The sequence below is a fragment of the Canis aureus genome, chromosome 8, assembly GCF_053574225.1.
Source record: "Canis aureus isolate CA01 chromosome 8, VMU_Caureus_v.1.0, whole genome shotgun sequence".
NCBI classification, from domain to species: domain Eukaryota; kingdom Metazoa; phylum Chordata; class Mammalia; order Carnivora; family Canidae; genus Canis; species Canis aureus.
In genome coordinates, this window is record NC_135618.1 from 47,649,471 (window position 1) to 47,674,496 (window position 25,026).

At 45.2% G+C, this 25,026-nt stretch overlaps 1 protein-coding gene and 1 long non-coding RNA gene across 3 annotated transcripts in view; one reads left to right on the forward strand and one right to left on the reverse strand.

Annotated features, from left to right (window-relative positions):
• Nucleotides 1-15,735, reverse strand: part of CPPED1 (calcineurin like phosphoesterase domain containing 1) — a 98,238-nt gene extending 82,503 nt beyond the window's left edge. Inside the window, exon 1 of one of the 2 annotated variants that reach the window (XM_077906672.1) lies at nt 15,530-15,735. In XM_077906672.1, the coding sequence (XP_077762798.1) occupies nt 15,530-15,599 (70 nt within the window). In that variant the 5' untranslated portion in view covers nt 15,600-15,735. Of the gene's footprint in view, nt 1-14,777; nt 14,883-15,529 lie in introns of those variants that run through there. The other variant, XM_077906671.1, reaches the window with a different exon arrangement.
• On the forward strand, nt 15,460-21,930 carry LOC144319013 (uncharacterized). The gene is made up of 4 exons (XR_013384934.1): nt 15,460-15,982; nt 16,756-16,833; nt 20,520-20,614; nt 21,267-21,930. It is a non-coding gene; the product is annotated as an uncharacterized LOC144319013 (long non-coding RNA).
• The last annotated feature ends 3,096 nt before the right edge of the window (nt 21,931-25,026 follow it).

Genomic DNA, 25,026 nt, shown 5'->3' on the forward strand with positions numbered 1-25,026 from the left:
CACAATAACAGACGTGAACTTGTATTTATTGAGCCCTTACTACGTGTGGCAGAAAGAATACCAAAAAGGTCCCAAAGATCCCTTGGTCAAAGGGTACAAAGATTTAGTTCTACAAGATTTGGTTCTACAAGAAGTTCTGGAGATTTACTATACAGCAGAATGCCCACAGCTAACAATACTGTATTGTATACTTGCAATTTGCTGAGAAGATAGAATCTATGTCAAGTGCTCCTACCACACACATAAATAATGATGATGATGATGATGATAAAGGGGTGACAGGAACCCCTGGAAAGAGATGGGTATGTTTATGACCTTGATGGTAGTGATGGTTTCACAGGTGTTTACTTATCCCCAAACTCCTGATGGAGTTATACACATTAAATATATACAGCTTTTTACATGTTAATCATGCCTCAATAAAAATGGTCAAAAAGAAAGAAAAAGGGCAGCCCGGGTGGCTCAGTGGTTTAGCGCCGCCTTCATCCCAGGGTGTGATCCTGGAGACCCGGGATCGAGTCCCATGGGATCGGCTCCCTGCATGGAGCCTGCTTCTCCCTCTGCCTGTGTCTCTGCCTCTCTCATGAATAAATAAATAAAATCTTTAAAAATAAATAAATAAAATGCAGATGTGTCCAAAATATTTTAAAAAAAAGAAAGAAAAAGAGAGAGATTAAGCTAGAAAAAGACCATGATTTTCATCTCTTTCTCACACACACACAGCCCTCCCTCTGCAGGTAAAAGGTTGCCGTACTGTGACCCACCTATTGGAGAGGCCAACATGATAAGGAATGGAGGCAAAAGCCCGTGAAGAGTGGAGACCCTCCATGCAACAACCCAAAAGGAGTGAAATCCTGCCAACAATGACATGAGTAAACTCGGAAAAGGACTCTCCCTTATTAGCTGGACTGTCAGATGAGACCATGGCCCCAGCTGACATGGTGCCTAAACCCTGTGGGAGACTCTGCAGCAGAAAGAAACTGTGACACAGCACAGGTTTGTTGTTTCAAGAGCTGCCAAATTTCAGGATGCTCTGCTATAAAGTGATAATAGATACTGAGGGATCAGGCATTAAAGATACAGAGTCAGCAAGACTTCTTCAAGGGTTGAAGGCTGGTGTCGTTTAAAAAAAAAAAAAAGAAAAATGAGATTCCAATTTGTGTTTTAAAATTAATTGTTGGCATCATTCATTTATTTTACTTGAATAATAACCTTTCTACATTGAATGCTTTTAACGACATTCCTGTTTCTGAGGCAGTTTGCAGAGCTGTTTAAACTGGGCAAATTAATCAGAATCAGATCAGGGAGGTGATCGTCATCCCAAGGTTGGCGCATAAATCAATCTTCTATAACAAACAGAATTTATAAACAGTTTTCTACAGCAAACATTTTAACCAATATAGTTTCCTACAACAAATAGTCATCATCTCAAAAAGTCAATAGTCCTTGGAGGTATTAAAATAAATCTTTCATTATTATTTGTTTACTTAGTAAAATCTTAGATGGAATCTCAATTTTATGATGACAAGGTACAAAATAAATAGATTTGACCTGAAATGAATGACAGCTCACATATCACTATTCCACCTGCCTTATATATATAATAAGAACAATTTGACTTCAACCTCTGCCTTCTCAAAAGCACCTGGGTCCTCTTAAAGTTCTGCTACAGAAGCTTGTGGTCTTCAGTCTCATCTTAATTAAGGCTGAATTTGAGACTTATGATGCTTAGTTGCAGAGGGAGGAATCTTTTGTAAATTTATACCTCCCCCATCCTTCAAAACACTGAGAAAGTGAATACTTAACAATGCTTGCCTTAAACTATTTTGCCAAAGTCCAAAGTCACGCCCAGGGCAGGACACAGGTATTAGTTAACATCTACAAGAGCCAGGGAGAGCTTGCCATGCCATCTCCTGCCAGGCAGAGCACGTGTCTGAACTCGGCACAGTCCAGCTGCTCTCTTTAGATTCCCTAAAAAACACTGTTCTGGCAGTTCGAGCCCCAGAAGTTCAGATATACCAAGGTTCACTCCTAAAGCACCTCAATAAAGAATCAGAGCACTGTTTATTATTGAAGAAAAAAAAAAAAAACCCACCACTTTGGCATCCAGGGAGCTTTTTGTTTTTGTTTTTATTTTCCTAGTCAAAGAATTTAACTGTGGGACTGCTTAGTTAAATGGTAAATGCCTGAAAACCACCCCCTCCCCTCAAAAAAAAGGAGAATTGCTGGAAGTGAAAGTTGAGGGAGGGGGGGTGGTGCATATGATAGGAGGGCACCAATGAAGCATGCTGCCCTGGGCGTGAAAAGCAGGGCTGGGCCTACACTTTGGGCCTCACGGTGTGACCCCTGAACCAGCATCAGCATCACCACATGTGAGCTTGTTCGAAAGGCAGCATCTCAAGCCCAGCCCAGACCTACTGAGGCACAGTCTGCATTTTAACAGATCCCCACATGATCCGTATGCAAATTCAAGTTTGAAAAGCACTGACCTGTAACTAATCAAGGAACTGCCTAAACGTGTTTGATCAGAAACAGGTGCAAAGTGATTTTTGTTTCCCTAAATTGAAATAATGGCTTAGAGGATTGGTTGTTATTTTGCATATTTTCCTACTGATGGGTTTTTTTTTTTTTTTTTTTTTTGGTTTGCTTTTAGTTTTCTCTTGCATATTTTCCTTTTCATTTTTAGGTCCCTGTCTGCGTCCAGCCCAGGTAATTTCCAAAATTGATAAAAGAATGCAGTCAGGGACCCTAATTAGGGACGATGATAAAGCCAAGGTCAAATTTTGAGATAAACTAAGTACTTGAAGAATAAATGCATTAGAGGATAACGTGAGGCTGATTAAATTAAGACCTCATTTCTGACATAGGTGGTACCAAAACAAGACTACAATCTTGAAACATTTGACACAAACTTCTGATAATGTCTACAGGGTGCTTACTGTTAATACACCATGAAGTATGCAGGTATTTGACTAAAACACCTAAGTCTTCTATAAATAAGAATTCCACCATGAATTGAACTTTTTCAATATAATTTTTGTAACAAATTCACAGAGATGGTGTATTAGCAATCTACTGCTACGGTAACAAAGGAACACAAAGGTAGTAGCTTGAAACACTACACATGTACTATCTCAGTTTCTGTGGGTTGGGGATCTGGGCACGGCTTAGAGCAGGGTTCTCTGCTCACGGTCTCTCACAAGCCACAATGAAAGTGTCTGCCAGTGCTGAGGTCTCAAATGAAGACTCACATGGGACAGAATCTGCTTCCAAGCTCACTTACGGGGTTGACTAGGTTCCTAGCCGGCTGTGGTCCAGAAGCTACCCTCAGTTCCTCGCCATGTGGGCCCCTCCAGCATGGCAGCTCGTAACATGGAAACTGGCTTCATCAAAGACGGTGAGGGAGAGGGTCTGCTAGCAAAGAGCAGTTATAATCTTAGGTAATATGGCGATGGAAGTGAGATCCCATCACTTTGCTGTATTCAATTCATTATAATCAAGTTGCTAGGCCAGCCCAGACTACAGAGCAGAGGATCACACAGGCTATAAATACTCGGAGGCGGGGACCCCTGGAACCAACGGAGAGTCTCTGCCACAGGGGGGACTATTAAAGCCTAGCCTCACATACTTAACCACACCACTTAGACCTGACCCTCCTGTACAGAGCTGAGTGGGCCCATTTATTGCAGCCCTATCCCAGGGCGGCTGAAAGGTTACCTCACAGAAGCCAACCTTTTCCCACTACAGCAATGGAAATTTTCAGTGTGGGAGGGATTTGCAGAATTACTTAACCCCTTATTTAACCAACGAGGGATACTGAGGCCTGGCTAGGGATCTTAGTTATGGCTCAAGTTCAAGATCACACAGTTAATGAGCAGTGGCTTCCACTGTTCAGAATCTCAGTGCTGCTGGGCTGGCCTGCAGAGGGGAGAGCCATAAAGGAGATGGAATGTGCCTTGGGCTGCCTGCAAGTTATCCACCTCCATAAAAACATTTTTATCTCCAAAAAGTTTCCTTTGAAAGGAACATCTTGGTAAATAAGAAAAGTGTACACAAAGATAATGCTGGCAAGGCCCAGAGCTTTTCCCCAGTAGGCTGTGATGCTCACAGTCCCTGCCAATAGCACAGGGCTGATTCAGGGTATAGGCTAGAGCCCAGAACATCTATCTTCTACGGGATGCTAATTGGTGATCTTCTCCAGGAATTACAAACTCCAGGTCTCTGGATGCGGTCTGCCTAGCAGGTGTGTTTTGTTTGGCCCACATAGTAGTTATAAAATTTTGAATCTGTTGCCGACATTTTAAATTCATGAGTTTCATACAGATACCTGATTTTCTAGATGCTCTTGGAAAATCTAGCCAAATCAGGCCCAACTGGAATATGCTGACTGGCTGGGCTAAGCAGTGGCTGCTCCTCAAAGGGGACGTGTGGTCTCAAATTCACCATGGTCCACACTTGGTCCCATTCACCAGCTGGCCCTTGTGCACATGGGCAGTGACAAGCCCAAATCTATGATAACTCTTCCATTCTGCTCAGAGGTGCAGAAGAAGAAACTCAGCAAGGTCAAGGTCACATAACTTGCTCAAGGTCTAACAAAGGGCTGAGAGGCCGAACCAGGCCTATTATGCCACAAAGCCCTGACTTCAGGGCAAGGGGTCACACAGGTGAGATTATAGAGAAGACCTAGCTAGCTGGGAGTGCCAAAATCTGTCCAAATGGTATGTCAGAAAAAAACAAGCTCTGTGTTACCATAATAAATTACCATAATTTATTAAGGTACCACAGCCTGAATCGAATTAATTTTAAAATTTCTTAAAATCTTTAATTAATTAAAAAATATTTTTATAAAGGAAATATTGGCCTTAGAGAGAAATCTGATTCATCCATTGTACAGAGAGTATCAGGATTTGGCCACTTACAGATTTTAGCTGATAGAGACTGTCATAGAAACCACCATCTTTCAAAACTGAGGAATAACAGGACTGTGGATTTGTGTGGTATTAAACTATAGACAGTAAAGGCCTGTGAATCTTCTTTAAGCATTACTGGGTACAAAGCGACTGCACGCATAGAAGAATCTTAAAAACCTTTAAAAACTCACACAATGCCTTACCGCTAATCCTTCCTATGCAACTGTTTACGTGCCAATATCCTGCCTGAAAGACAAATATTCAGATTGCAAGGACTCTTTGCCGTTAATATCAGGAACTAAATGTTTTCTTAAATCTGTCTCTGTCAATACATTTCCTCTCCCTCATTTTTATTATACCTTTCAGGCATGTATGTCAACTCGTATTGAAAGCTGACTTTAACATATACCAAGAATTAGAAATTTCATTGATCCTTTCGCTATTACTAGCTCATCAATGACTAATTATAATAAATGCACCCCCAAAAGCAAATGAATTACTATTTTCATCACTCAGCTAGGAAAAGGCCTATAGGAATCAGTCATGCCATTAATTAACACCTAATACACTAACAGCATGTGCTCTCTCGATGTGCCAAACTTGCTACTGTACAGGCAACTTCAAATGGTTCAAGGTGGAATACAATGATAAATAGCTCTCAGTTTAATTCTAATAAAGCTAAGTCTCATTTCCCAAATCTCTTTTGCTTTTGGGAAGATATTTATTAAGAAGTCTGATGAGCAGGCTGGTGAACAAGGCCGCAATCATTACAACAGTGTATCACTACACTGTGAGAATATTTAAAAGTTCAATGTTTGCACTCCTGTTAACTTCTCCGAATCAAAATCATACATGAACTGGGACCACAGGGGCCACATTTCTCCATTTGACTAGAAAGCTGCAGAATTAACTAAAAAAGTGAGCAGAGTAGTGGTTTTGCTTTCCTGAGTATGTCCAAGGTCCCAGCTCATCCCATCTGCACCTTACAACACTCCCACAAGCAAATACTTTAATACTGGCCTCTTTTTCCTGATGGCCCTGAGTCTGCCAACAAGGTCCCCAGTTCACCAGTCTACAGATGACAGGATTGTGTGTCACTGGGTCCATTTAGCCTACCAGGTGGATGCACGTGCTCTACAGTACCTCCTTCACCTCCACAGCCCCATCACCTTGGGTCAGTGCTCCACCACTCCCACCCAGGGCTACCAGAGCAGCTCCACGCAATGCTCCCTACTCTGATCCACTGCAAGCAATCACTGCCGCTGTGACTTCCTACAACCCTTGTCCTGATCATCAAACTCCCTTGCTGAAGGGTCATTACACTCTAATTTCCATAAGTAAAGACCCATGTTCACGTTTCCTTTCCAGTATATTGTCAGCATGTATCACTGGGTCACTGGCATGGGAGAGGCATTCAGTAAACATTTGGTGAAGGGATAAACCAAGATGTCGACGGATCCTTGTTCATTCTGGCACTTGGGTCTAAAATGTAGTGCAAAATTTTTCTAGCTATACTGATTACTGTTCCCATTAGATTGGTGGCTCTCTTGACCAGGGATGATTGTGACCCCCAGGGGACATTTGATGTCTGGAGACATTTTTTGATGTCACGCTGGGAGGGTCACAGTGCTTCTGGCATTCAGTGGATAGAGGCTAAGGATGCTGCTCAACATCCCAGAGTATACAGGGTGGCCCCACAGCCAACAGTCTAGCCCATAATGTCAATGCAGAGATTGAGAAACTCTCCCCAAAACATGCCACAGGATCCCTCCAAAGGGACCCTTATCTGCTCCTCAACACATGCAACCTTTCCCACTGCTTCCTCTAGAGGATGCTCCCCACTCTCCTAACTCTTCCTGCTGAGACTCCACCTACCCTTCCTAGTCCAGCCCAGCACCTACCTCCCTCCCCTGCAAGGAGATGGAGCTCTTCCTTCTTCCCTCTTTCAGCAAGTTTGTTCTGAGTACCTGCTATGTGACAGGCACTACACTTTAGTCACTGGACATTCAACAGTGAGCAAAACCACAGGTCCCATTCCTTAAGACCTTACACCATAGTGGGGAGATGGATGACAAACAGATCAACAACTAAGCTGACTACACACTGTGCTCATCATTACTGCAGAGGGAATCACAGTGATCGTGGACAGAGTGACTGGTGGGTGGGAGCTGAGGCTGGATGGAGCAGTGAGGCAACATGAGAGCCAGGCACAGGGTGGCTGTGGGGACGCACCCCAGGCAGAGGGCACAGCAAAGACCAGACCCTGACACTGGAGGCAAATTTGAATGTAAGGTAGGGGGTAGATCATGCCAAGGCATGTCACCCAAAGCCCTCACCGGGCCCTAGTATAGCCTAGACTCTGAGGCTTGCATGCCAGGTTCAAGTCCCAGTTCCACCCTTTACCAACCATGCGACATAACACAAGATCTTAATCTGAGTCTTAGTGTCCTCAGCCATAAAGTAAACCCTACCTCAGAAGGGTTGTCATGAACAGTGACTGAGTGAATACACATAAAGCATTTGCACTTGGTGCATAGTAGCCAAAGCTCACACCAAGTGTGAGCTTCTGTGATCCTGACTGTTACTTACAGTAACTCTTTCCCTTCTCTTAGCAGAGACAAAGCCACCCAAACCGTACCCATTTCTTTATTCCCCATAGTACATGGTGGGGCGCAGAATATACTTGGTGATACAGATATGAATGCAAGCACACACACGTACAAATTACGTGCTTTGATCTTAACATTCTTCCCTTCACATACTGGGAATATTGTGTCAGTTATAAAACAGCAAAGATGGGTAGCTTTACAGCTGTGTGGAGGCTTTCTGGCTAAAGAGCAAATGCCAACGAGATGCAATTTTTGCAGTTTCTCACAGTAGCCATCTGCACAGTGAATCACAATCTAAATGTCTGCAGTAATACCCCTCATCTTCTCCAGGGACTAATCTTATCTTAGTAGTGAAAAGCAACAACAACAACAACAACAAAACCACAGCAGTGGCAAAACAATCTTCACCACCTTGGGACTCTTTCTGGTTTAACGATCCAAGTGTCCCGACTGTAAAACTGCCAGAACTTATGTTCCATATAATAGTGCCATTCCTTAGTGGCTGCCCAGGGCTGGAGTGGCGGATGGGGTGATGGCTGATGGGTGCTGGGTTTCCTTCTAGGGTAATGAAAATGTTCTAAAATCAACTGCGGTGACGGTCGCACAACTCTGTGAACGGACTAAGTGCCAGCTATTTAAAGTAAATAGTGCCCTCTGAGGCCCCCCTTCCCCTGAAATAATTAACTGTGACAGCACTATCCTCAGAGTTTCCATATTACTTTTCCTAAGTAGCAAAGCAAATTTATCCAATCTCTCTTTTCTTTGCCTAAATGCACCAAAGGTGGTTTTTGAGACACACAAAAGCTTCTGAGTCATAGCTTGGCTGCCAAACTTGCCATTCGGGGATAAAGGACCTGCCAAAATCTTTATCTGCAACCCTTCAGAGAAGTAAAAGGTAGACAGGCTCGGGCTCCTCGGCCAGGTGGCTTTCAGCCTAACTGGCTTTGCCTGATGCTGTTCTAGACAACAGCTACAGGGGGGAAAAGACATTTCCTGAACCTCTCTCACTTTTCCAAAGCAGAACTCCATTTGGGGTTTGCCTTTTTGGGGTAGATGTTTGCTAGGACTTATTTCCCTCCATTACCCATGCTGCTATACCAAGAAAGCAGGTGGCTGGTGCCCTGGGTGGTACTTTGGGGAGAAGTGGAAAAAGACGCTCTCTCTGGGCAGAGGTGCCCTGCGGGGGCAAGGCTGGGCAAAGAGGCCCTGGGTATAAGGAGAAGGCACCCCTTCCTCAGGGCAGATGTGGCCCAGAGAGGGCTCACCTGATAACATGAAGCTGCTTTAACAGGTACCTTTGGGAAAACAAAACAAAACAAAACAAAACAAAAAAAAAACAGGTATCTTTGAATGCATGACCTCAGCACCACCTGGGGTGGTTTGCAAGGAATCCCATTAATTGACTCAATATCTTGGTTTTTGTTTTGTTTTGTCCAGAGGACTCATGGTGTAAGCAATTGGTCAGGCAAATACAGAGAAATGTGATTGTATTTACTCGTTTACTTATATGATAAATGGCCACCGAGTGGCCTCCACTGCCCGACACTGTCCTAAGTCTGGGCTCCCTGCCCTCCAGGAATTTATAGTCTAGGGGCATGAAAAGGCATGAAAGTCACAGGAATAAATAGACAAATGTAAACTGTAATAAGTGTTGTAAAGGAAAAGAATGAGCAAAGGGGAATAACAGGACCCTGAGAGTGGGAGAATGAGCACGCGTTTCTTCTAAAATGCTAGTCTGCTTCTCCCTCTGCCCATGTCTCTACCCCTCTGTCTCTCATGAATAAATAAAATATTTTTAAAAAATAAAAATCAATAAAAAATAAAATAAAGTGATACCAGAAGAATGACAGACCCTAGAGAGAGAAGGAGAGGGACAGAGGAAAGCTATGGCAAGGGATGACAGGCCCAATTTTTGTTTCAAAGAGATGGCTCTGAATGCCGTACAGGGAGTAGACTGGCGGGGCAAGAGTGGACACAGAAGGCTACTGGAACAGTCCAGGTGAGAGATGCAGGGCTGGGGGTCATAGTGGGAGCTGGGAAGGGAACAGGTGGACAAAGCCAAGGCAAGCTCTGGAGGCTGGAGGGATGGGGCTGTGGAGAGAATGGGAGGAGGAGAGATCAGGATTGACTCCTGGGCTCCTGACTGAACAGGAGTGGGAGGGCAAGACAGGAGAAGGAGCATTCTGGGGAGCAAACGAAGAGTTCTGTCCTATTCCAGTATGTGCTGGTGGCCAGGTCAAAGGGCTGGATGCCAGGAGAGCTGTGCTCCCTTCCTGGCCCTCCCACCTCCTGATTTAGGACCTGAAATCCTGAAGCATCTCAGCACCCTCGGGTAAATGAAGCCACTGCATCCATCACCACAGCTCATCTTAAGACAGCTGTAGCCAACACTCTGCCTCCGTTTTACAAATGAGGACCTACAGCATTAGCAATGATTAGGGTTTTTTTCTTTTTCTTTTAAACAATGGTACATGGCAACTTTGGGCATTCTTTCACTCAACAAATATTTCCTGACTGTCTGGCTACATAATGGACTCAGTCCTAAGAGTGGCTGACAGCAGTTCTTGGGCTCCTGGAGTCTCCAGCTGCCAGGGCCCCATGCTATCGCCAGTAACTAATTGGGAGGGTTTGGCAAAGTTAAAAATCACATGCTTCACAAATATAAAAAGCTGCCAGTTAGTCCTCTCTGTGAAAGAGATGCTCTCTTACCAAACCCACAGATTTACCAACACTCTCCATGCCCTCCGCAAAGGCACTGACTGTTGCCCAAAGTCCCTCAAGGGTTCAGCTCTGCACATCCATCAGTTGTCCCCGAAAGTGTTCAAGCTAGCACTTACTTTTAAATCACTTAATTAAACATGTAAACCAGAGAAATATGAATTGTAAAAAGGGCCGCTTCCAATAAAACTAAGACAGATGTTTCGGGAACACTCAATAAAAGGCAGGCTGGCCAAAATAAAGTACTATTGAATTAGGTGTTGTGGAGACAAGTGTAAAAGATTAGAGGAAAAAGAAAGTATAAACCTAGAATCCTTTACTTGGAGTGCTTTCCAAGTGATTTTTAACTGACTACTCCACTGGAAAAAACCCAAACTGGAAAAGATTCATTATGGGTGTTGTTTATGCAAGAAAGACTCCATGGCAGGCCCATCTGTAAACCCAATACTCTAAGACAAGTCCTTGGCCCGACCTCAAAAGAATGGTAAATGAATGTGCATTTATAGATTACATTAAAAATAAATGTTAAAAGAATGTGTATTTTTTTAAATTCCCCTCTTCAGCTCATTTTTTCTTTTGACCAACTGCTAGGTTTCTACTGTAGTTAAAAAAAAAAAAAATCTTTTTTTTCTAATAATTAGACCCTTACCCCACACCATTCATAAAAATTAATTCAATATGGACCTACACCTAAATGTAGTAGTTTAAACTAGAATACTCTTAGAAGAAACACAGAAGTCAATCTTCACGATTTGGGGTTAGGCAAAGGTCTCTTAGGACATCAAAAGCACAAATGATAAAAGAAAAAGGTGATAATTTGGAACTTCATCAAAATTAAAAATTCTGATGCTGCATAGGTTATCATCAAGCAAGGGAAAGGAGAATCCACAGAATTGGAGAAGATATTTGCAAACCATTGATTTGATAAGGGATCTATATTCAACATATATAAAGAATTGTAACAACTCAATGAAAACACAACCCAATTATAAATGGGGCAAAAGACCTGAAAAGATATTTCTTCAAAAATATACAAATGGCCAGTCAGCACAGGAAAAGATGTTCAACATCATTAGTCTTTAAGAAAATACCACAATGAGATATCAATTCACACCCATATGGTTGATTATAATAAAAAAAGAGAGATACGACAAGTGATAAGTGCGTTGGCAGGGATATAAGGAGGTGTGGATCCATATATCTTGGTGATGTGAACGTAAAATAGTGCAGCTCCTTTGGAAAACAGTTTGGAAGTTCCTCAAAACGTCAAATATACTTATATGACCCAGCAATTCCAATCTTAGGCATATACTCAAGAGAAATGAAACATATGTCCATACAAAGATCTGTATGTGGATGTTCACATCAGCTTTATTCCTAACAGCCAGTGTTCATTTGGGAAACGTCTGCCAACGTCCAAATGTACATCAATACGTACTTGGATAAACAAGACATGATTTCCCACATAACGGAATGTCAATTCAGTAAAAAGGAACAGAGTGCTGATATCTGCCCAACATAAGAGAATCTTGAGGATTATGCTAAGAAGCCAGTCACAAAAGAACACAGATTGTAATTCCATTTATATGAAATGTCCAGAAAAGGCAAAGCTATGGAGGTAAATTAGTAGTTGCCTGTGTGAGGAGTGGAAACAGGAACAGACTATAAATGGGCACAAAGTTTCTTTTTTTGGGAAACAGAAAGGTTCTAAAACCCTGACACTGTACCACTGTAAATTTATTAAAAATCACTGAACTGTGAACTTAAAATGAGTCAATGTTATGGTATCTCAATAAAGTCACTAAAATATAGAAAAGCAAAAAAAATAAATAAAAAAAAGACACTCAAAAATAAGAGCTCATTTTTTCTCTTAGACTTGTTATGATGAGAATGTTTTACACACTAATTTTTTTTTTTACACACTAATTTTGATTGATGATGATGATGATAATAATGAGGGGATAAATAATCAAAATTCTTGTCTTATGCACAGGAGCCCTTCTTAAATAAGAGATAACTGGTTTGGCCTGGACGTATGACATAATTAAAAGCATTTATTTCATTATCTTCACTGATCTGTTAGAATTTTTCCAATACAATATTTTCAAGACCCCATTCAGACCTCAATAAACATTTTCAGGTCTAGTAGTTCTAGAAGAGGCCTTAGGTGATACCTGGAAGAGATGGGGCAAGTTATTTTTTTTGGGTGTTCCACTTATATTCTGCCACGTGAGAGGGTTTCCAGAGGCGACCGAGAAATATTCAGGACTGGTGAGGAGCTGTTTCAGCTCCTCTGAAACAGCTGCAGAGATTTAAAATGTCCAGGGAAATCATCTTTTTAAGAAAACCACCAAAGAGCCCTATCCTCTAAGGGGGCAGGGGGAACATTCTGGTGGTAAAAATAAAACTGGAAAAAAGAACAGCTTAGGACCTAAAAACAAATAAACATGGGTAATTTTTAAAACCAATTTTACCTTGATAGTTCTCCTTTTTAGAATTTCTTCAAAACTGATGTCATGAACTTTTCAGAAAAACAATTATTTGCTAGGATAAAGTGTAGCCTTGATTAGGGTGTATGTGTCGAGGAAATATAATTATCAATTTGCCTAATTAAAATGAATATTTGAACATGCCTGAGGAATGTGCACCTTTCTCAAATGAGAGGTGTACAATTTACTTTTTATAAACATCTGTTGATGGAGCCTCGCAGACTGTGTTAACAAGGAACGGATACCTGAGGCCAAGCTTCACGTACAATACTCCCGGAAGAAGTGCACGTCGTACTGCCACTCCTATAAATTACCAGGGGGGAAACAGTCTTAAAGTGCTTACCACAGACTGTTGTATGCCCCCCAAAGTTTCATGTTGAAACCCAAACCCCAACATGATGATATATGGAGGCGGGGCCTCATGGGAGGCAGGGGGGAGGGTGTGTGTGGGAGGTGATGAGGTCAGGAGGGCTGAGTGATGAGATTAATGCCTTTTGGAAGAGACCCCAGGGTGCTCATTCCCCGATTCCCCCGAGGGCACAGCAAGAAGATGGTCGTCTGTGAACCAGGAAGGTTTGCGCCCATTCGCATCTCGCTGGCACCTTCATCCTGGACTTCCAGCCTCCAGAACTGTGAGAAGCATCTGTTGTTTATACGCCACCCAGTCCACAGTGCTTGGTTACGACAGCCTGAATGGACTAAGACAGCACTCTTCGGTTCCCCTGCCAGGCGCTTTCGCTAATTCTGAAGGGGGCTTTGAGGAGCGAGTGTATGAGGGTTATAAGGGAATCTGATCAGTGTCCTTGTTTCCTCACACATGCAGCTTCAAACTCTGATGCTTTAGGTAAAGACCAAAGTCCTCAATTACTTATCCCCCCACCCTGCCCACCACCATCCTCCTTCTCATAGAACACCACAGCCCCCAGTCTTCCCTTTCGCATCCCGCCAGGCCGCAGATTTTTACACCTGCTCCATCCACCGTCCACGATGCTCTTTCCTCCCTTTATAGTCATCCTCCTGCAATCAGGTAACACACCCCTTCCTCAGGGAAGATACTCAGCAACGGAATGTATACAGTAGATACGTGTACAATGGACTACTGCCCAGGAGGAAAGTGCATGAACTAGAGCTTCTGACATCAATATGGATAAATCCCAAACCTCACGTTGGGCAAAAAAGTCCTATCAAACTATTTTGAAGATGGGCACTACGGCCAACTATGTTTTCTAAAACCTGCCACAGCTACATTTCTGGCCCCGACACAGTCTTCCAGAACCTTGCTACTCCTCACCAAGAGCTGCAAAGAAGAAAAGAACAAGGTTTTAGGGCGGAAATCTTGAGGAGAAACGTATTTTAAATAGGCTAGCCAAGAGCACCTGGGTGGCTCAGCAGTTGACCATCTGCCTTTGGCTCAGGGTGTGACCTCGGGGTCCTGGCAAGTCCCCCATCGGGGTCCCTGCATGGAGCCTGCTTCTCCCTCTGCCTCTCTCTCTCTCTCTCTCCTCTCTCTAATAAAGCCTTTGGAAAAGAAGAAAAAAATAGGCTAGCCAAGGGAAAACCTGACCCTGAGAAAGTGACTGAACTTTATATACAGTTTGGAAGCTCAGAAAGAGAGGGCCAGGCTCCACCAGCCCAGCTACTAGCTATGGGAGCTGGAGAAAAGAAAGCCCTTGGGAGAAAAACCGTGTGGCAGCAGAACTGGGCAGAGGTCAGGACGTCATGCATGAAGCAAGAAAGGTGAGCGCACCCACCAGACCATGCAGGGCACCATGGGGTGGGGGGGAGGGAGCAGCGGCTCACAAAACTGGTGAGTGCATGGGAGGGGAGCCTGACTTCTGGCAGCAAAAAACCTAAGAGGACCAAGCAACAAGCAATGTGCCAGCTTCCTGCCTTGGGCCCCCAGGGCTAACATCCACTTAGCACCTCACCTGCATAAGCACACAGCGGGTCCAGAGGTTGGATTACAAGAATACCCTTCATCGGAAAGTATGCTCATAAATTGAATTTAGCTAAAAAGAAAGAGGCACCTGAGTGGCTCAGCGGTTGCGCACCTGTCTTTGGCTCTGGGCGTGATCCCGGGGTCCTGGGATCGGGCTCCCTGCATGGAGCCTGCTTCTCCCTCTGCCTGTGTTGTGTCTCATGAATAAACAAAAATTTTTTTAAATCTTTAAAATAAATAAAAAGAAAATACATGCACCTAAAAAAAAAAAAAAAAAGCAAAACGACGTAACATTTTTGCATTTTACAAGGAGCCCGAGTAAATGCAGACCCCCTCCGGAGCTCCTGCACCCTGCACCCTGCCCCGCCCTCCACATGCTGCAGGAAGCCAGCGGGACGACGGGAGCCTAAGATACAGGCTGGGGGCCTGCAGGGGCACAGCCGCGCGCAACAACAGCGAGGATGCTCTTCCCGGTTTGCAGGTGGGGAAACTGAGGCCGAGCCGCCCTGCTGGGGCACGCGTGCAAGGCAGGGCCTCCAGCAAGCGAAGTGCACTGCCCGCGCGCCCGGGAAGCACGCTTTGCTGCCTCAGTGCATCGCCTCCTGTCTCGGTCTCTCTCTGGGATGCGGAGGCCGGCGAGGCCGCGCCGCCCGCACACCTGCTCCCCGGCCGCGCCCCTCGAAGCCCCGGGCGCGGGCGGCGCGGCAGCTATTGCGGTCCCCGGCTCCCGCCCGCGGGGCAGGTGCAGCCCTCGAAGCCGTCCGGCTGGAGGCGCGCGCGGCCGCACCGACGGTTCCGCCGACGGAAGGTGCCGCAGCCTGAAGTCCCCGCTCCTCCCCTCCCCCGGCGGAAGGCCGGCCGTACCTGAGGGAAACGCGTCCAGGGTCCTGCCCCGGGCTCTGCGGAAAACACCCCCCGCCTCCGCAGCCGACATGGCGAGCGAGTTTCCCGGCTCCCCCTGAGGACACAGTGGCGCGGGAGGGAACGGCAGGACGCCGCTACAGTCCCAACCGCCGGGCCCGTGTGGCCGGGCGACGCCCTCTGCTCGGGGCGGGGCCGCTCGGGGCGCCGCTGGTGCTGCCTGGGCGAGGCGGAAGCGCGAGCGGCCCCTCTGGGATCGACTGCGGCGCCTGGACCTGGGCCTGGATGCAGGCGTGCGGGGGATGCTCTGCGGCTCAGGCGGCGGGGGGCGACCGCGGGGTTTCCCTCCTCCCCCCCTCCAGCTCCCCCGGAGGCGGCCGCCCTGGTTTCACAGGTGCAAACACGGGGCGCCCAGTTAAGTTGGAATTTGAGACGCACGATGAATGATGGTTCAGCGTAAGTATAGCCCACGCGGCATTTGGGATATACTTACCCTAAAATTGTTTTCGTGATCTGAGATTCCACTTTAACTGGAGCTCCTGCATTACATCCAACAACCCTACCTTAGGCGGGGTAGGGGGGGAGGTCCGAAGCGCTGGGCCCTGTCTCAGGACAGTCCTCCAAGCTCCACCCCCCCCCCTCCACTGTGACCCAGGAGCCCTGATCATGAGGCATCTTCACCATCACCTTGTTACTGTCATCATCGCTCCCTTGGAATCGTAGCTCACCTCCGCTGCACATGAGCGCCAGGGCTGTCGTGAGCTGCGTGTGTCAGAAGGGGAGACTGACGCCCAGAGAGGTGGCGCAGTTTGCACGAGGTGACACACCTGCAAAAGCAGTGAAGCGGCCACCGACCCAAACCAGGACCTGTCTAGGAAAAAGAAGGGGGAAAAAAAAGCTCTTGCACCACGCTGCTGTAGGCTGGTGTTTGTCAACGTGGTTAAAAACAAATTCCGGGAGGGGTGGCACCTGCCGAAGCCGAATCTCTAGGAGAAGGGTCTGGCTTTAAAAAAAAAAAAAATTATTTATTTATTCATGATAGAAAGAGAGAGAGGCAGAGACACAGGCAGAGGGAGAAGCAGGCCCCATGCAGGGAGCCTGACGTGGGACTCAATCCCGGGTCTCCAGGATGATGCCCTGGGCCTAAGGCAGGTGCTAAACCACTGAGCCACCCAAGGATCCCCAAGGGTCTGGCTTTAACTCCTTATGAGGTTCTTTTGATCCATCAGGTTGGGAACTTCTCAACTAGCTGCCTACATCCAAGAGACTCGTCCTCCAATCTTGGACAAGAGTTCTAATAGTAAATGGTAAGTCCTGGGTAAGTATTAGGCGTTCACTCTCATCATCACTAGTCACCGTATCGCTATTCCCTGCGTGTGGTCTGCCCCCCTCCTCCCCAGGAGGACTGTCAGGAAACATTCAAGAGGGAATGACAAAATGAAAACTAAAAAATCCCAATGGGGACCTCAAGACCCTGCAAGTTCCAGCTCCGGCCCGCCTCTCACCCGGTAACTGTCCTCTTTCAGTTCCTTAAACATGCAAATCCAGTTCCCTATTTTTGCACATGCGGTTCCTTCTGCTTAGAATGCACCTGCCTGGGTAGCTCAGTGCTTTAGCACCGCCTTTGGCCCAGGGTGTGACCCTGGAGACCTGGGATCGAGTCCCACGTCAGGCTCCCTGCATGGGGCCTGCTTCTCCCTCTGCCTGTGTCTCTGCCCCTCAGTCTCTCTCTATCTTCATGAATAAATAAATAAAATCTTAAAAAAATATAGAATGCACCTGCGCATTTAAACTTCAAGGCCTCTGCTTAAATCACACTTCCAAGGAGAGGCTTTAGCTCCCCACACACTTGCACACACCCTTCCTATCGAAAGCAGGTTTCCTCCTTGTTATTTTTGTAACTCTCTGTTCTTGTCTCTTAGAGATAGCCCTTTGCACAGTTGGCGCTATTGCCACACGTGATAATTATTTACAGATGTACTCATTTGTTTCAGGTGTTATTATTTGTCCCCAATGTCTTTCCCAACTCAACTGTTAAAGTCCACATGGGTGGTTACCTCAACTGCCTTGCTCACCAGGAAGGGTGCTTGAGGCATAGACACTCCAGTGCTGCTGCATGAATAAATAGATTATGAATATCTTGACAGTATAGCCTGATTTGAACCTGGGCAGTGGTTGGGCATAGCTCTATTGGTAGTGATGATGAGGAACCTCAGAACGACACAGGAACCATTGAATGCTAATAATGGGTGCAACCAAACCTTGTCTGCCACTGGGTCCCAGCAGCTGCTTAGCCTCATTGCCTGCCCATCTTCGCCTCATCACTGTATAGGTGGGTGGTCCCACTCTCCTCTGACCGTGGTCTTCCAGTTCATACCCTTTTCTGTTCAGCTGTCTGCCTGGCAGCATGAGAAGAGGGTATTCCTGGGCAGCTGGGCCTGTCCAGTCCATTTCCCAGCTGTGCAACCCTGAGCAATTCACATCATCCTTCTGAGCTTCAGCATCTTCATTTAAAATGAGATAATCGGGGGACGCCTGGGTCGCTCAGTGGTTGAGCGTCCGCCTTTGGCCCAGGGTGTGATCCTGGAGTCCTGGGATCAAGTCCCACATCGGGGTCCCTGCATGGAGCCTGCTTCTCCCTCTGCCTGTGTCTCTGTTCCTCTCTCTGTGTGTCTCTCATGAATAAATAAATAAAATATTTAAAAATAAATAAAATTAGATAATTGTAACACCAACCTCATTTGCTTTTGTGATAAATCAGTGAAGCTCTGAGCAGTTTCCAAAACATACCAGGTGCCTCATACGTTTTTTTCTGAGTCAAAACTGTTACTATTATTGTTAGACTATCCCTTCAACCCATTCTTTTCTAGTCAAAAGTCTCCTTTTTTCAAGATTAGGTGTTCAGGGGTCATCTCTTATATCAGTCAGGCATCGTGTCACAGCAAATAACCAAAAATCACTTCAAATTGGTTTAATAAGAAAAGGAATCCATTGACATAAACAAAAAACCCCATGCAGCTTCAGGTGAGGTTTGATCAAGTTGCTCGTATGACATTATAAGAACCCAACTTCTCTCCATTTATCCTCCCTGCCTTTAGTCATTTTGGCTTTATCCTCAGTCTCCATGTAGAGAACTCCTTCCCACCACTTGAAAGTTCCAGGCTCCCCCTTCTAGGAGCAGAATGGCTACCACAGTTCTAGACCGCACCCTCATGAGACACCACCTAGGGAGGAGAAGGAAAAAAGGTCTCTTTTTCTCAAAACCCCCAGCAAACATTCGGTTTCATCACCGCAATGCCACTTGGAATATGTGCTTCTTTCTGAAGTAAGGTCAGAAGATAAATAGCATGTTTAGACTGGCTTAAGCTATAAGGGCCACCCCTGGAGGAGTGGTATCGATATCACTCAAACCACCTGCCTGAAGATGAAGAGCCTAGTTCTCTTAAAATGACACATGGATACCCTGATTGCCCTGAGAAAGGGGGGAATGGCTAATTTAAAAAAAAAAAAAAAAAGAACCGACAGAGAATCCACTGTATTCCCTCCCCATGCACAAGTGAGGGTTGGAGTGAGGGGAGGGAGAGCATATCAGCCAGCGACTACCATGCCTCCTCGCCACCCTTTAGAAACTGTCCTTTTTCTCCACCCACCCCTTGTAACAGCAGGTCCAATTGTGTTGTTACTTAGAAACCCAGGTATATAATTAAGAACACTAGTTGCTGTACTGGACTCTATTATAGCTTCACTCCATGAAGCCAACAGAACAATCTGTCTTAATACTCAAAGGCCCCTATGTTGCTGAGGTGTTTTAGTTCTTCCATCTACTCCTTAGAGATCTTCCGTCTCCTTCTCACTGTCAGGCTGTGAACTTCTGCTTCTCACCATTTCTGGAATCTCCCCGTAGCAAGTCCTCACTCTACCTCTTTCTCTGGTTTCTTGTCTGCCCATGTTTGTGAAACCAGATGACAAAGGTTGTTAGGATTATGAGCCAGGTTGGTTTACAGATTTGAGCCAGGAGGCCTGGCATATGAGTTCAAAGCCTCATTTAAAGGAAAGTGCTTAGGCTTGACTTTAGTGGATGTAGTCATTCCCAGGTGGACTGTGTGATGTTAAGTTTTATGTCAAATTGGCTGGCCCCCAGTGCCAAGATATTTGGTCAAGCATTATTCTGGATGTCTCTGCCAGAGTGGTCTTAAGATGAGATTTACCTTTCAGTTGGTGGACTTTGAGAAGAGCATGTTGGCCTCCACAATGTGGGTGGGCCTCGTCCAATCAGTTGAAGACCTGAATAGAACAAAAGAGTGATTCCTCAAGCATGAGGGTATTCAGCCAGCAGATGGCCTTTGGATTTCAACTGCAGCATTGGCTCTTCCTGGTTCTCCAGCCTCCTGGCTCACTTTGCAGATTTTGGACTTGCCAGCCTCCATAGCTGTGTGAGCCAATTCCTTAAAATAAATCTCTTTCTATATGTCTACACATTTTTGCTTCTGCTCCTCTAAAGAACCCTGACTCACACAGATTGTTCAGAGGTCTTTTTTGGAAGTGTTAAAGTCCCAGAGTGAGGCTTTAATTCAGGTTGGTATCATTCTGGAAGGAAGGATAGTATTCTGATACAGCACATTTGAACTAGGTGGAAATGTGAGACACAAGACAATGACTCAGCAATGTGGGCACCAATTTGTCCCCGGGGCACCAGACGCCCCTCACCATTACCCACTCGTGACCTGCACTTTTTCAGCTGACACTCAGAAATCAGGGAATAGGGAATGCGATGGGGTCAAGGCGAAGGGCAGCCCATGAGGATGTCAATTTTATACACTTGATTGTTTTTTTTAAATTGTAAATAAATAGATTGGACCAGGTTTACATGCTGTGTGTACTTCAGACCCCAAAAGTTGGTGTTTTTTGTGTATTTTTTAAAAATTTATTGACTTCACTGATATCGTCACAGTGTTGGCATTAACAGGACTTCCACGATTTCTCCCCTTTTCAGGGTGTTAGAGGATTTCTGAAATGTTTGAGATGTACCTACGTTCAAAGTTAAATCCTGTCCCTGAGACCTTTTAGATGTCATTGCAACTCTCTCGGGTAAGCCACAGAGCTCATAGATTGTGTTTTCATCGTTAGAAAGAAAATATAACCATTAGGTGAGCTACTATGTGTAATTATCGTTTATGAGTGCCTGCCAGGTCTTTATGTGCACAGTCTCTCCTGTTAGCCCTCAAACAAAAGAAAGTCTCACCTCATTTTAAAAATGAGACTATGGAGCCACAGAGGAAGCCAAGTAATGTGCCCGGAGTCATCCCACCACTTGCCAAAATAGCGAAGCCTACGGCCCTCTTTTTACCCTGTTTCTGCCTCTCACGTTCAATTTCCATGTCTGTTTGGCGCCAGTCCTCCTTGCTGCCCACCATTTGGCTTAAAGAGTTTAAGTCTTAAAAAAAAAAAAAAAAAAAGAGTTTAAGTCTTTGAAAACGTGTCCCATTGGGTGCAAAGCACTTACACTGTTCTGTCACATGACCTAAATGTAAGCTCATTCTACATACCAGCTCTGTGACCTTGGGCAAGTCACGTAACCTCTCCAGGCTATGTTTTCCTCAGCCGCAGAGTGAGCATGACCATGTCCACCTGCAGAGTTTGGGGCAGGATTCGGTGAAGTGGCATATTTAAAGTAGGTCTCACAGCACATAATAATTGCTCAGTAAATGGCTTGTTCTTTTTGTGGTCATTACTCTCTCAGCCAAGCTCCTGAACACCTTCCAGCATGGCAGGGCCTTCAGACTTCTTGTTTACAGAGACGGTGGCTTCTGGACATTTAGAACCTGGACAGAAGAATTTGAGCTTGAAAACCATTCCCAGCGAAACCTCACGCTGTCAGAAGTCCTCTCACGTGTCCCTGTTTCTCCAGATTGATCTGACCATGACGGTAGCCACCAGCCACACACGACTACTTCCACCAATCAAAATTAAATAAAAGTTAAATGACAGTTCTCCAGGTACACCAGGCACATTTCAATTGTGCAATAGCCACACGTGGCTAGGATGACCAGAGTTTAGGGGAAGAAGAGCCAGGACACTCAGTTAAATCAGAACTCCAGATAAAGTATGTCCCAACATACAAGAAAAAAAAGTCACATGTTGTTTATCTGAATTCACATTTAACTGGGCATCATATTTTCTCTGGCTGGGGCTTCTATGCTGGACATCAGAGATGTGGAGCATTCCCATCATTATAGAAATTTTTATTGGACAGCACTGCTTCCGAACCTCAGTGAGCCACTTGAAGTCAATGAACCCTGTTACTTGTGTCCTTCTGTCCAACTGTATGATGGGCACTCAGAGCATGAACAGCTGGAAGTGTCCCGGACTACTATAATAAACTTCTTGGCCTTTGAAGCAGTTCATACTAATTACTCAAGTTCTTTTTCATCCAAAACACTTTAATTTCCTCATTTAGGCTTTTGTTCCTCCTTTCTTTCTTTTTCTTTTCTTTCTTTCTTTCTTTCTTTTTGTTCTTTCTTTCTTTTTCTTTCTTTTTTTTTTTTAACTGCCCTACAGTGCTTAGCACCCCTTGTAAATCATTTCTGGCATGATTGTATAGGGGCTTATTCTTTCCTTTTTTTTTTTAAGATTTTATTTATTTATTTATGAGAGACACAGAGAGAGAGAGAGACAGGAAGAGACGCAGGCAGAGGGGACACACAGACACAGGCTCCATGCAGGGAGCCCAACGTGAGACTCGATCCCAGGTCTCCAGGATCATACCCTGGGCCGAAGGTGGTGCTAAACCGCTGGGCCACCTGGGCTTCCCTTACTCTTACTTTCCAATCTTTATTTTATTCATCTGTATCGTGAACTCAGCCACCCCAACTGTTTAAATATTTTGCAGTTACTCAGTGCCATGAAAAATCCTCTTTTCCCCCATTCTGAACAAGAATTAGCATTCTCCTGAAAGCTCTAAACCTTGCAACATAGACTTGAGATAGTGATGTGGTGTTGAGAACACCAGCACCGTACACATGAATGGCCCCACTTAGGGCCTGTTAACACTTTCAAAATTTGGCAAGTGGGTGCAGGGATCCATCCATCTTGCCACCCAAGACAGGCTTTCAACATAAGTTCCCTTTGCTTATGAAAATCTCCACGTTCTGACCTGGAGTGGCCTCCCTATTCTTCTCCCCATCTCTCCTTGCCCTCTGAGAACAGGGGCCAGTTTCATTTTACACCCGGGATGCTCCCAAGAGGATTATGAACCAACACAGAGCTCAACTCCCCAAGGCACGTGTGTATCTCCAGTGCCATAAACCAAGTGCCCAGAATAGGACCTGACCCATAGGAAGGCCTCAATCAATACATGTTGAATTCAATCAAATTTGCTTCTCAATTAAACTTACCTATGTTGACAGTCCCAAAGGCACATTTCAAATTCTGTTATTTCTGCATGTGCCTTCATATAGGATCGGTTTACAGTGAATGACAACAATAACAAAATCCTACCTACTTCAGCCCCACTGAGTGAGTCTCTCCCACTCGTGCTTTTCTTTCATTTGTCATGTGTCCATGCCAAGTGATTGCAGTTGGCTCCTGGCCCTCTCTGGAGAACATTTCTGCCACTGGGGGCTCAGGACCAAATTGAAAGTTGTCAGAAAACACTGTAGACACCTGTCCCTTCTTCTGTTTTCATTTCATTTGTTGGCCTTCATCCTGCTGGGCACTGTTTGAGTGGATCAGATCCTGTGTGTGGTAATGTTATAACAATACTTTGTTTCCCACAAAAAGGAATATATACATGGGTCTGAATCTGACAGGTCTTACTGGGTTTTGTTTTTCCAAAGCACTGGCCTCGTTCTTTGCTCACCTAATGTTCTGGAGAAGTAAGGGCTGTATCCAGCAGCACTCCAACAGCATAAGTCTGAGTTTTCTCTCTTGGGACTCTGACCACATTAGTCTCAGCAAGAGGTTCTCAACCCAATTGTGTGTCATCATCAATCACTTGAGGGGGTGGGGGGTTAAGCACGCATTCCCAGACTTTACCCTGGAGTGTCTGATTGGATAAGTCTTGAGTGAGGCCTGCGAATTGGTTTTAAAAATGTCCCAGGTGGAGTGCCTGGGTGGCTCAGTTGATTAAATATCTGACTCTTGATTTTAGCTTGGGTCATGATCTTGGGATCCTGGGATGGAGCACATGCGGGGCTCTGCACTCAGCAGGGAGTCTGCTTGTCCCTCTGTCTCTCCCCCTGTCCATGCTCTCTCTCTCTCTCTCAAATAAATAAATAAAATATTAAAAAAAAAACATATCCCAGGTGATTCTGGTATGCTGCTGGGGTGAAAGACTGCTTGTCTATACTCTTAAGATGAGGCCAACTATCTGAGTCAGGTGAACAGCTAGGAAACATTATAGCCTGTGGCTGTAGCAGGTCTGCTAAGAGAAGTGCAGTGACATTTGCTGCATCACTGGGCACTGGGATATGTGCCTTTTATTTTTTATTTATTTATTTATTCATTAGAAACACAGAGAGGAGAGAGAGACAGAGACAGAGACACAGGCAGAGGAAGAAGCAGGCTCCATGCAGGGAGCCTGACATGGGACTCAATCCCAGGTCTCCAGGATCACGCCCTGGGCTGAAGGCAGTGCTAAACTGCTGCGCCACCCGGGCTGCCCTGATATGTGCCTTTTAAATGGGATCTCATTTAAGTTTCAACACAATCTTGAGAGCTTGTATGTTGAAGTGTCTCCCTAGATTCATATCTATCCAGAACCTGTGTCTGTGACCTTATTTGGAGATAGGGTCTTTGAAGATGCAACTAAGTTAAGATGAGATCATTCTGGAGTAGGATGAGCCTGATCTGATGACTGGTGTCCTTATAAGAAGGGAAGAGGACACCTGGAGACACCCAGAGAAGAAAGCCATGTGATGAGAGATGCAGACATTGGAGTGACACATCTACAAGCCAAGGAACACCAAGGATTACAACCAGTACCTGCAGCTTGGAGAACAAGGAAGGATTCTCCTCTAGAACCTTCTGAGGAAGCACAATCCTGCTGACACTTTGAGTTTTGACTTCCTGGCTCCAGAGTTGAGACAGACTCTATTTCTATTATTTTTTTTTTAAGATTTAAGATTTTATTTATTTACTTGTGAGATAGAGCATGAGCAGGGGGAGGAGCAAAGGGAGAGGGACAAGCAGACTCCGTGCTGAGTGCTGAGCCAGAGGTGAGTCTCCATCGCAGGATCCTGAGTTCGTGACCTGAGCTGAAATCAAGAGCCAGATGCTCAAACAACTGAGCCACCCAAGCACCCTTCTATTTCTGTTATTTTAAGCCACCCAGTTGGTGGTAATTTGTTATGGTAGCTCTAGAAAACAAATACAGATTTGTATAATTGCCATTTGGCAGATGAGGAAACAGAGGCAGTGTGAATGATGCAGAGAAGTTAGACGTGGGCTCTATCCCTGAAATCTCTCCCGGGGACTGTAGGGAAGCACCATGTGCATACGGA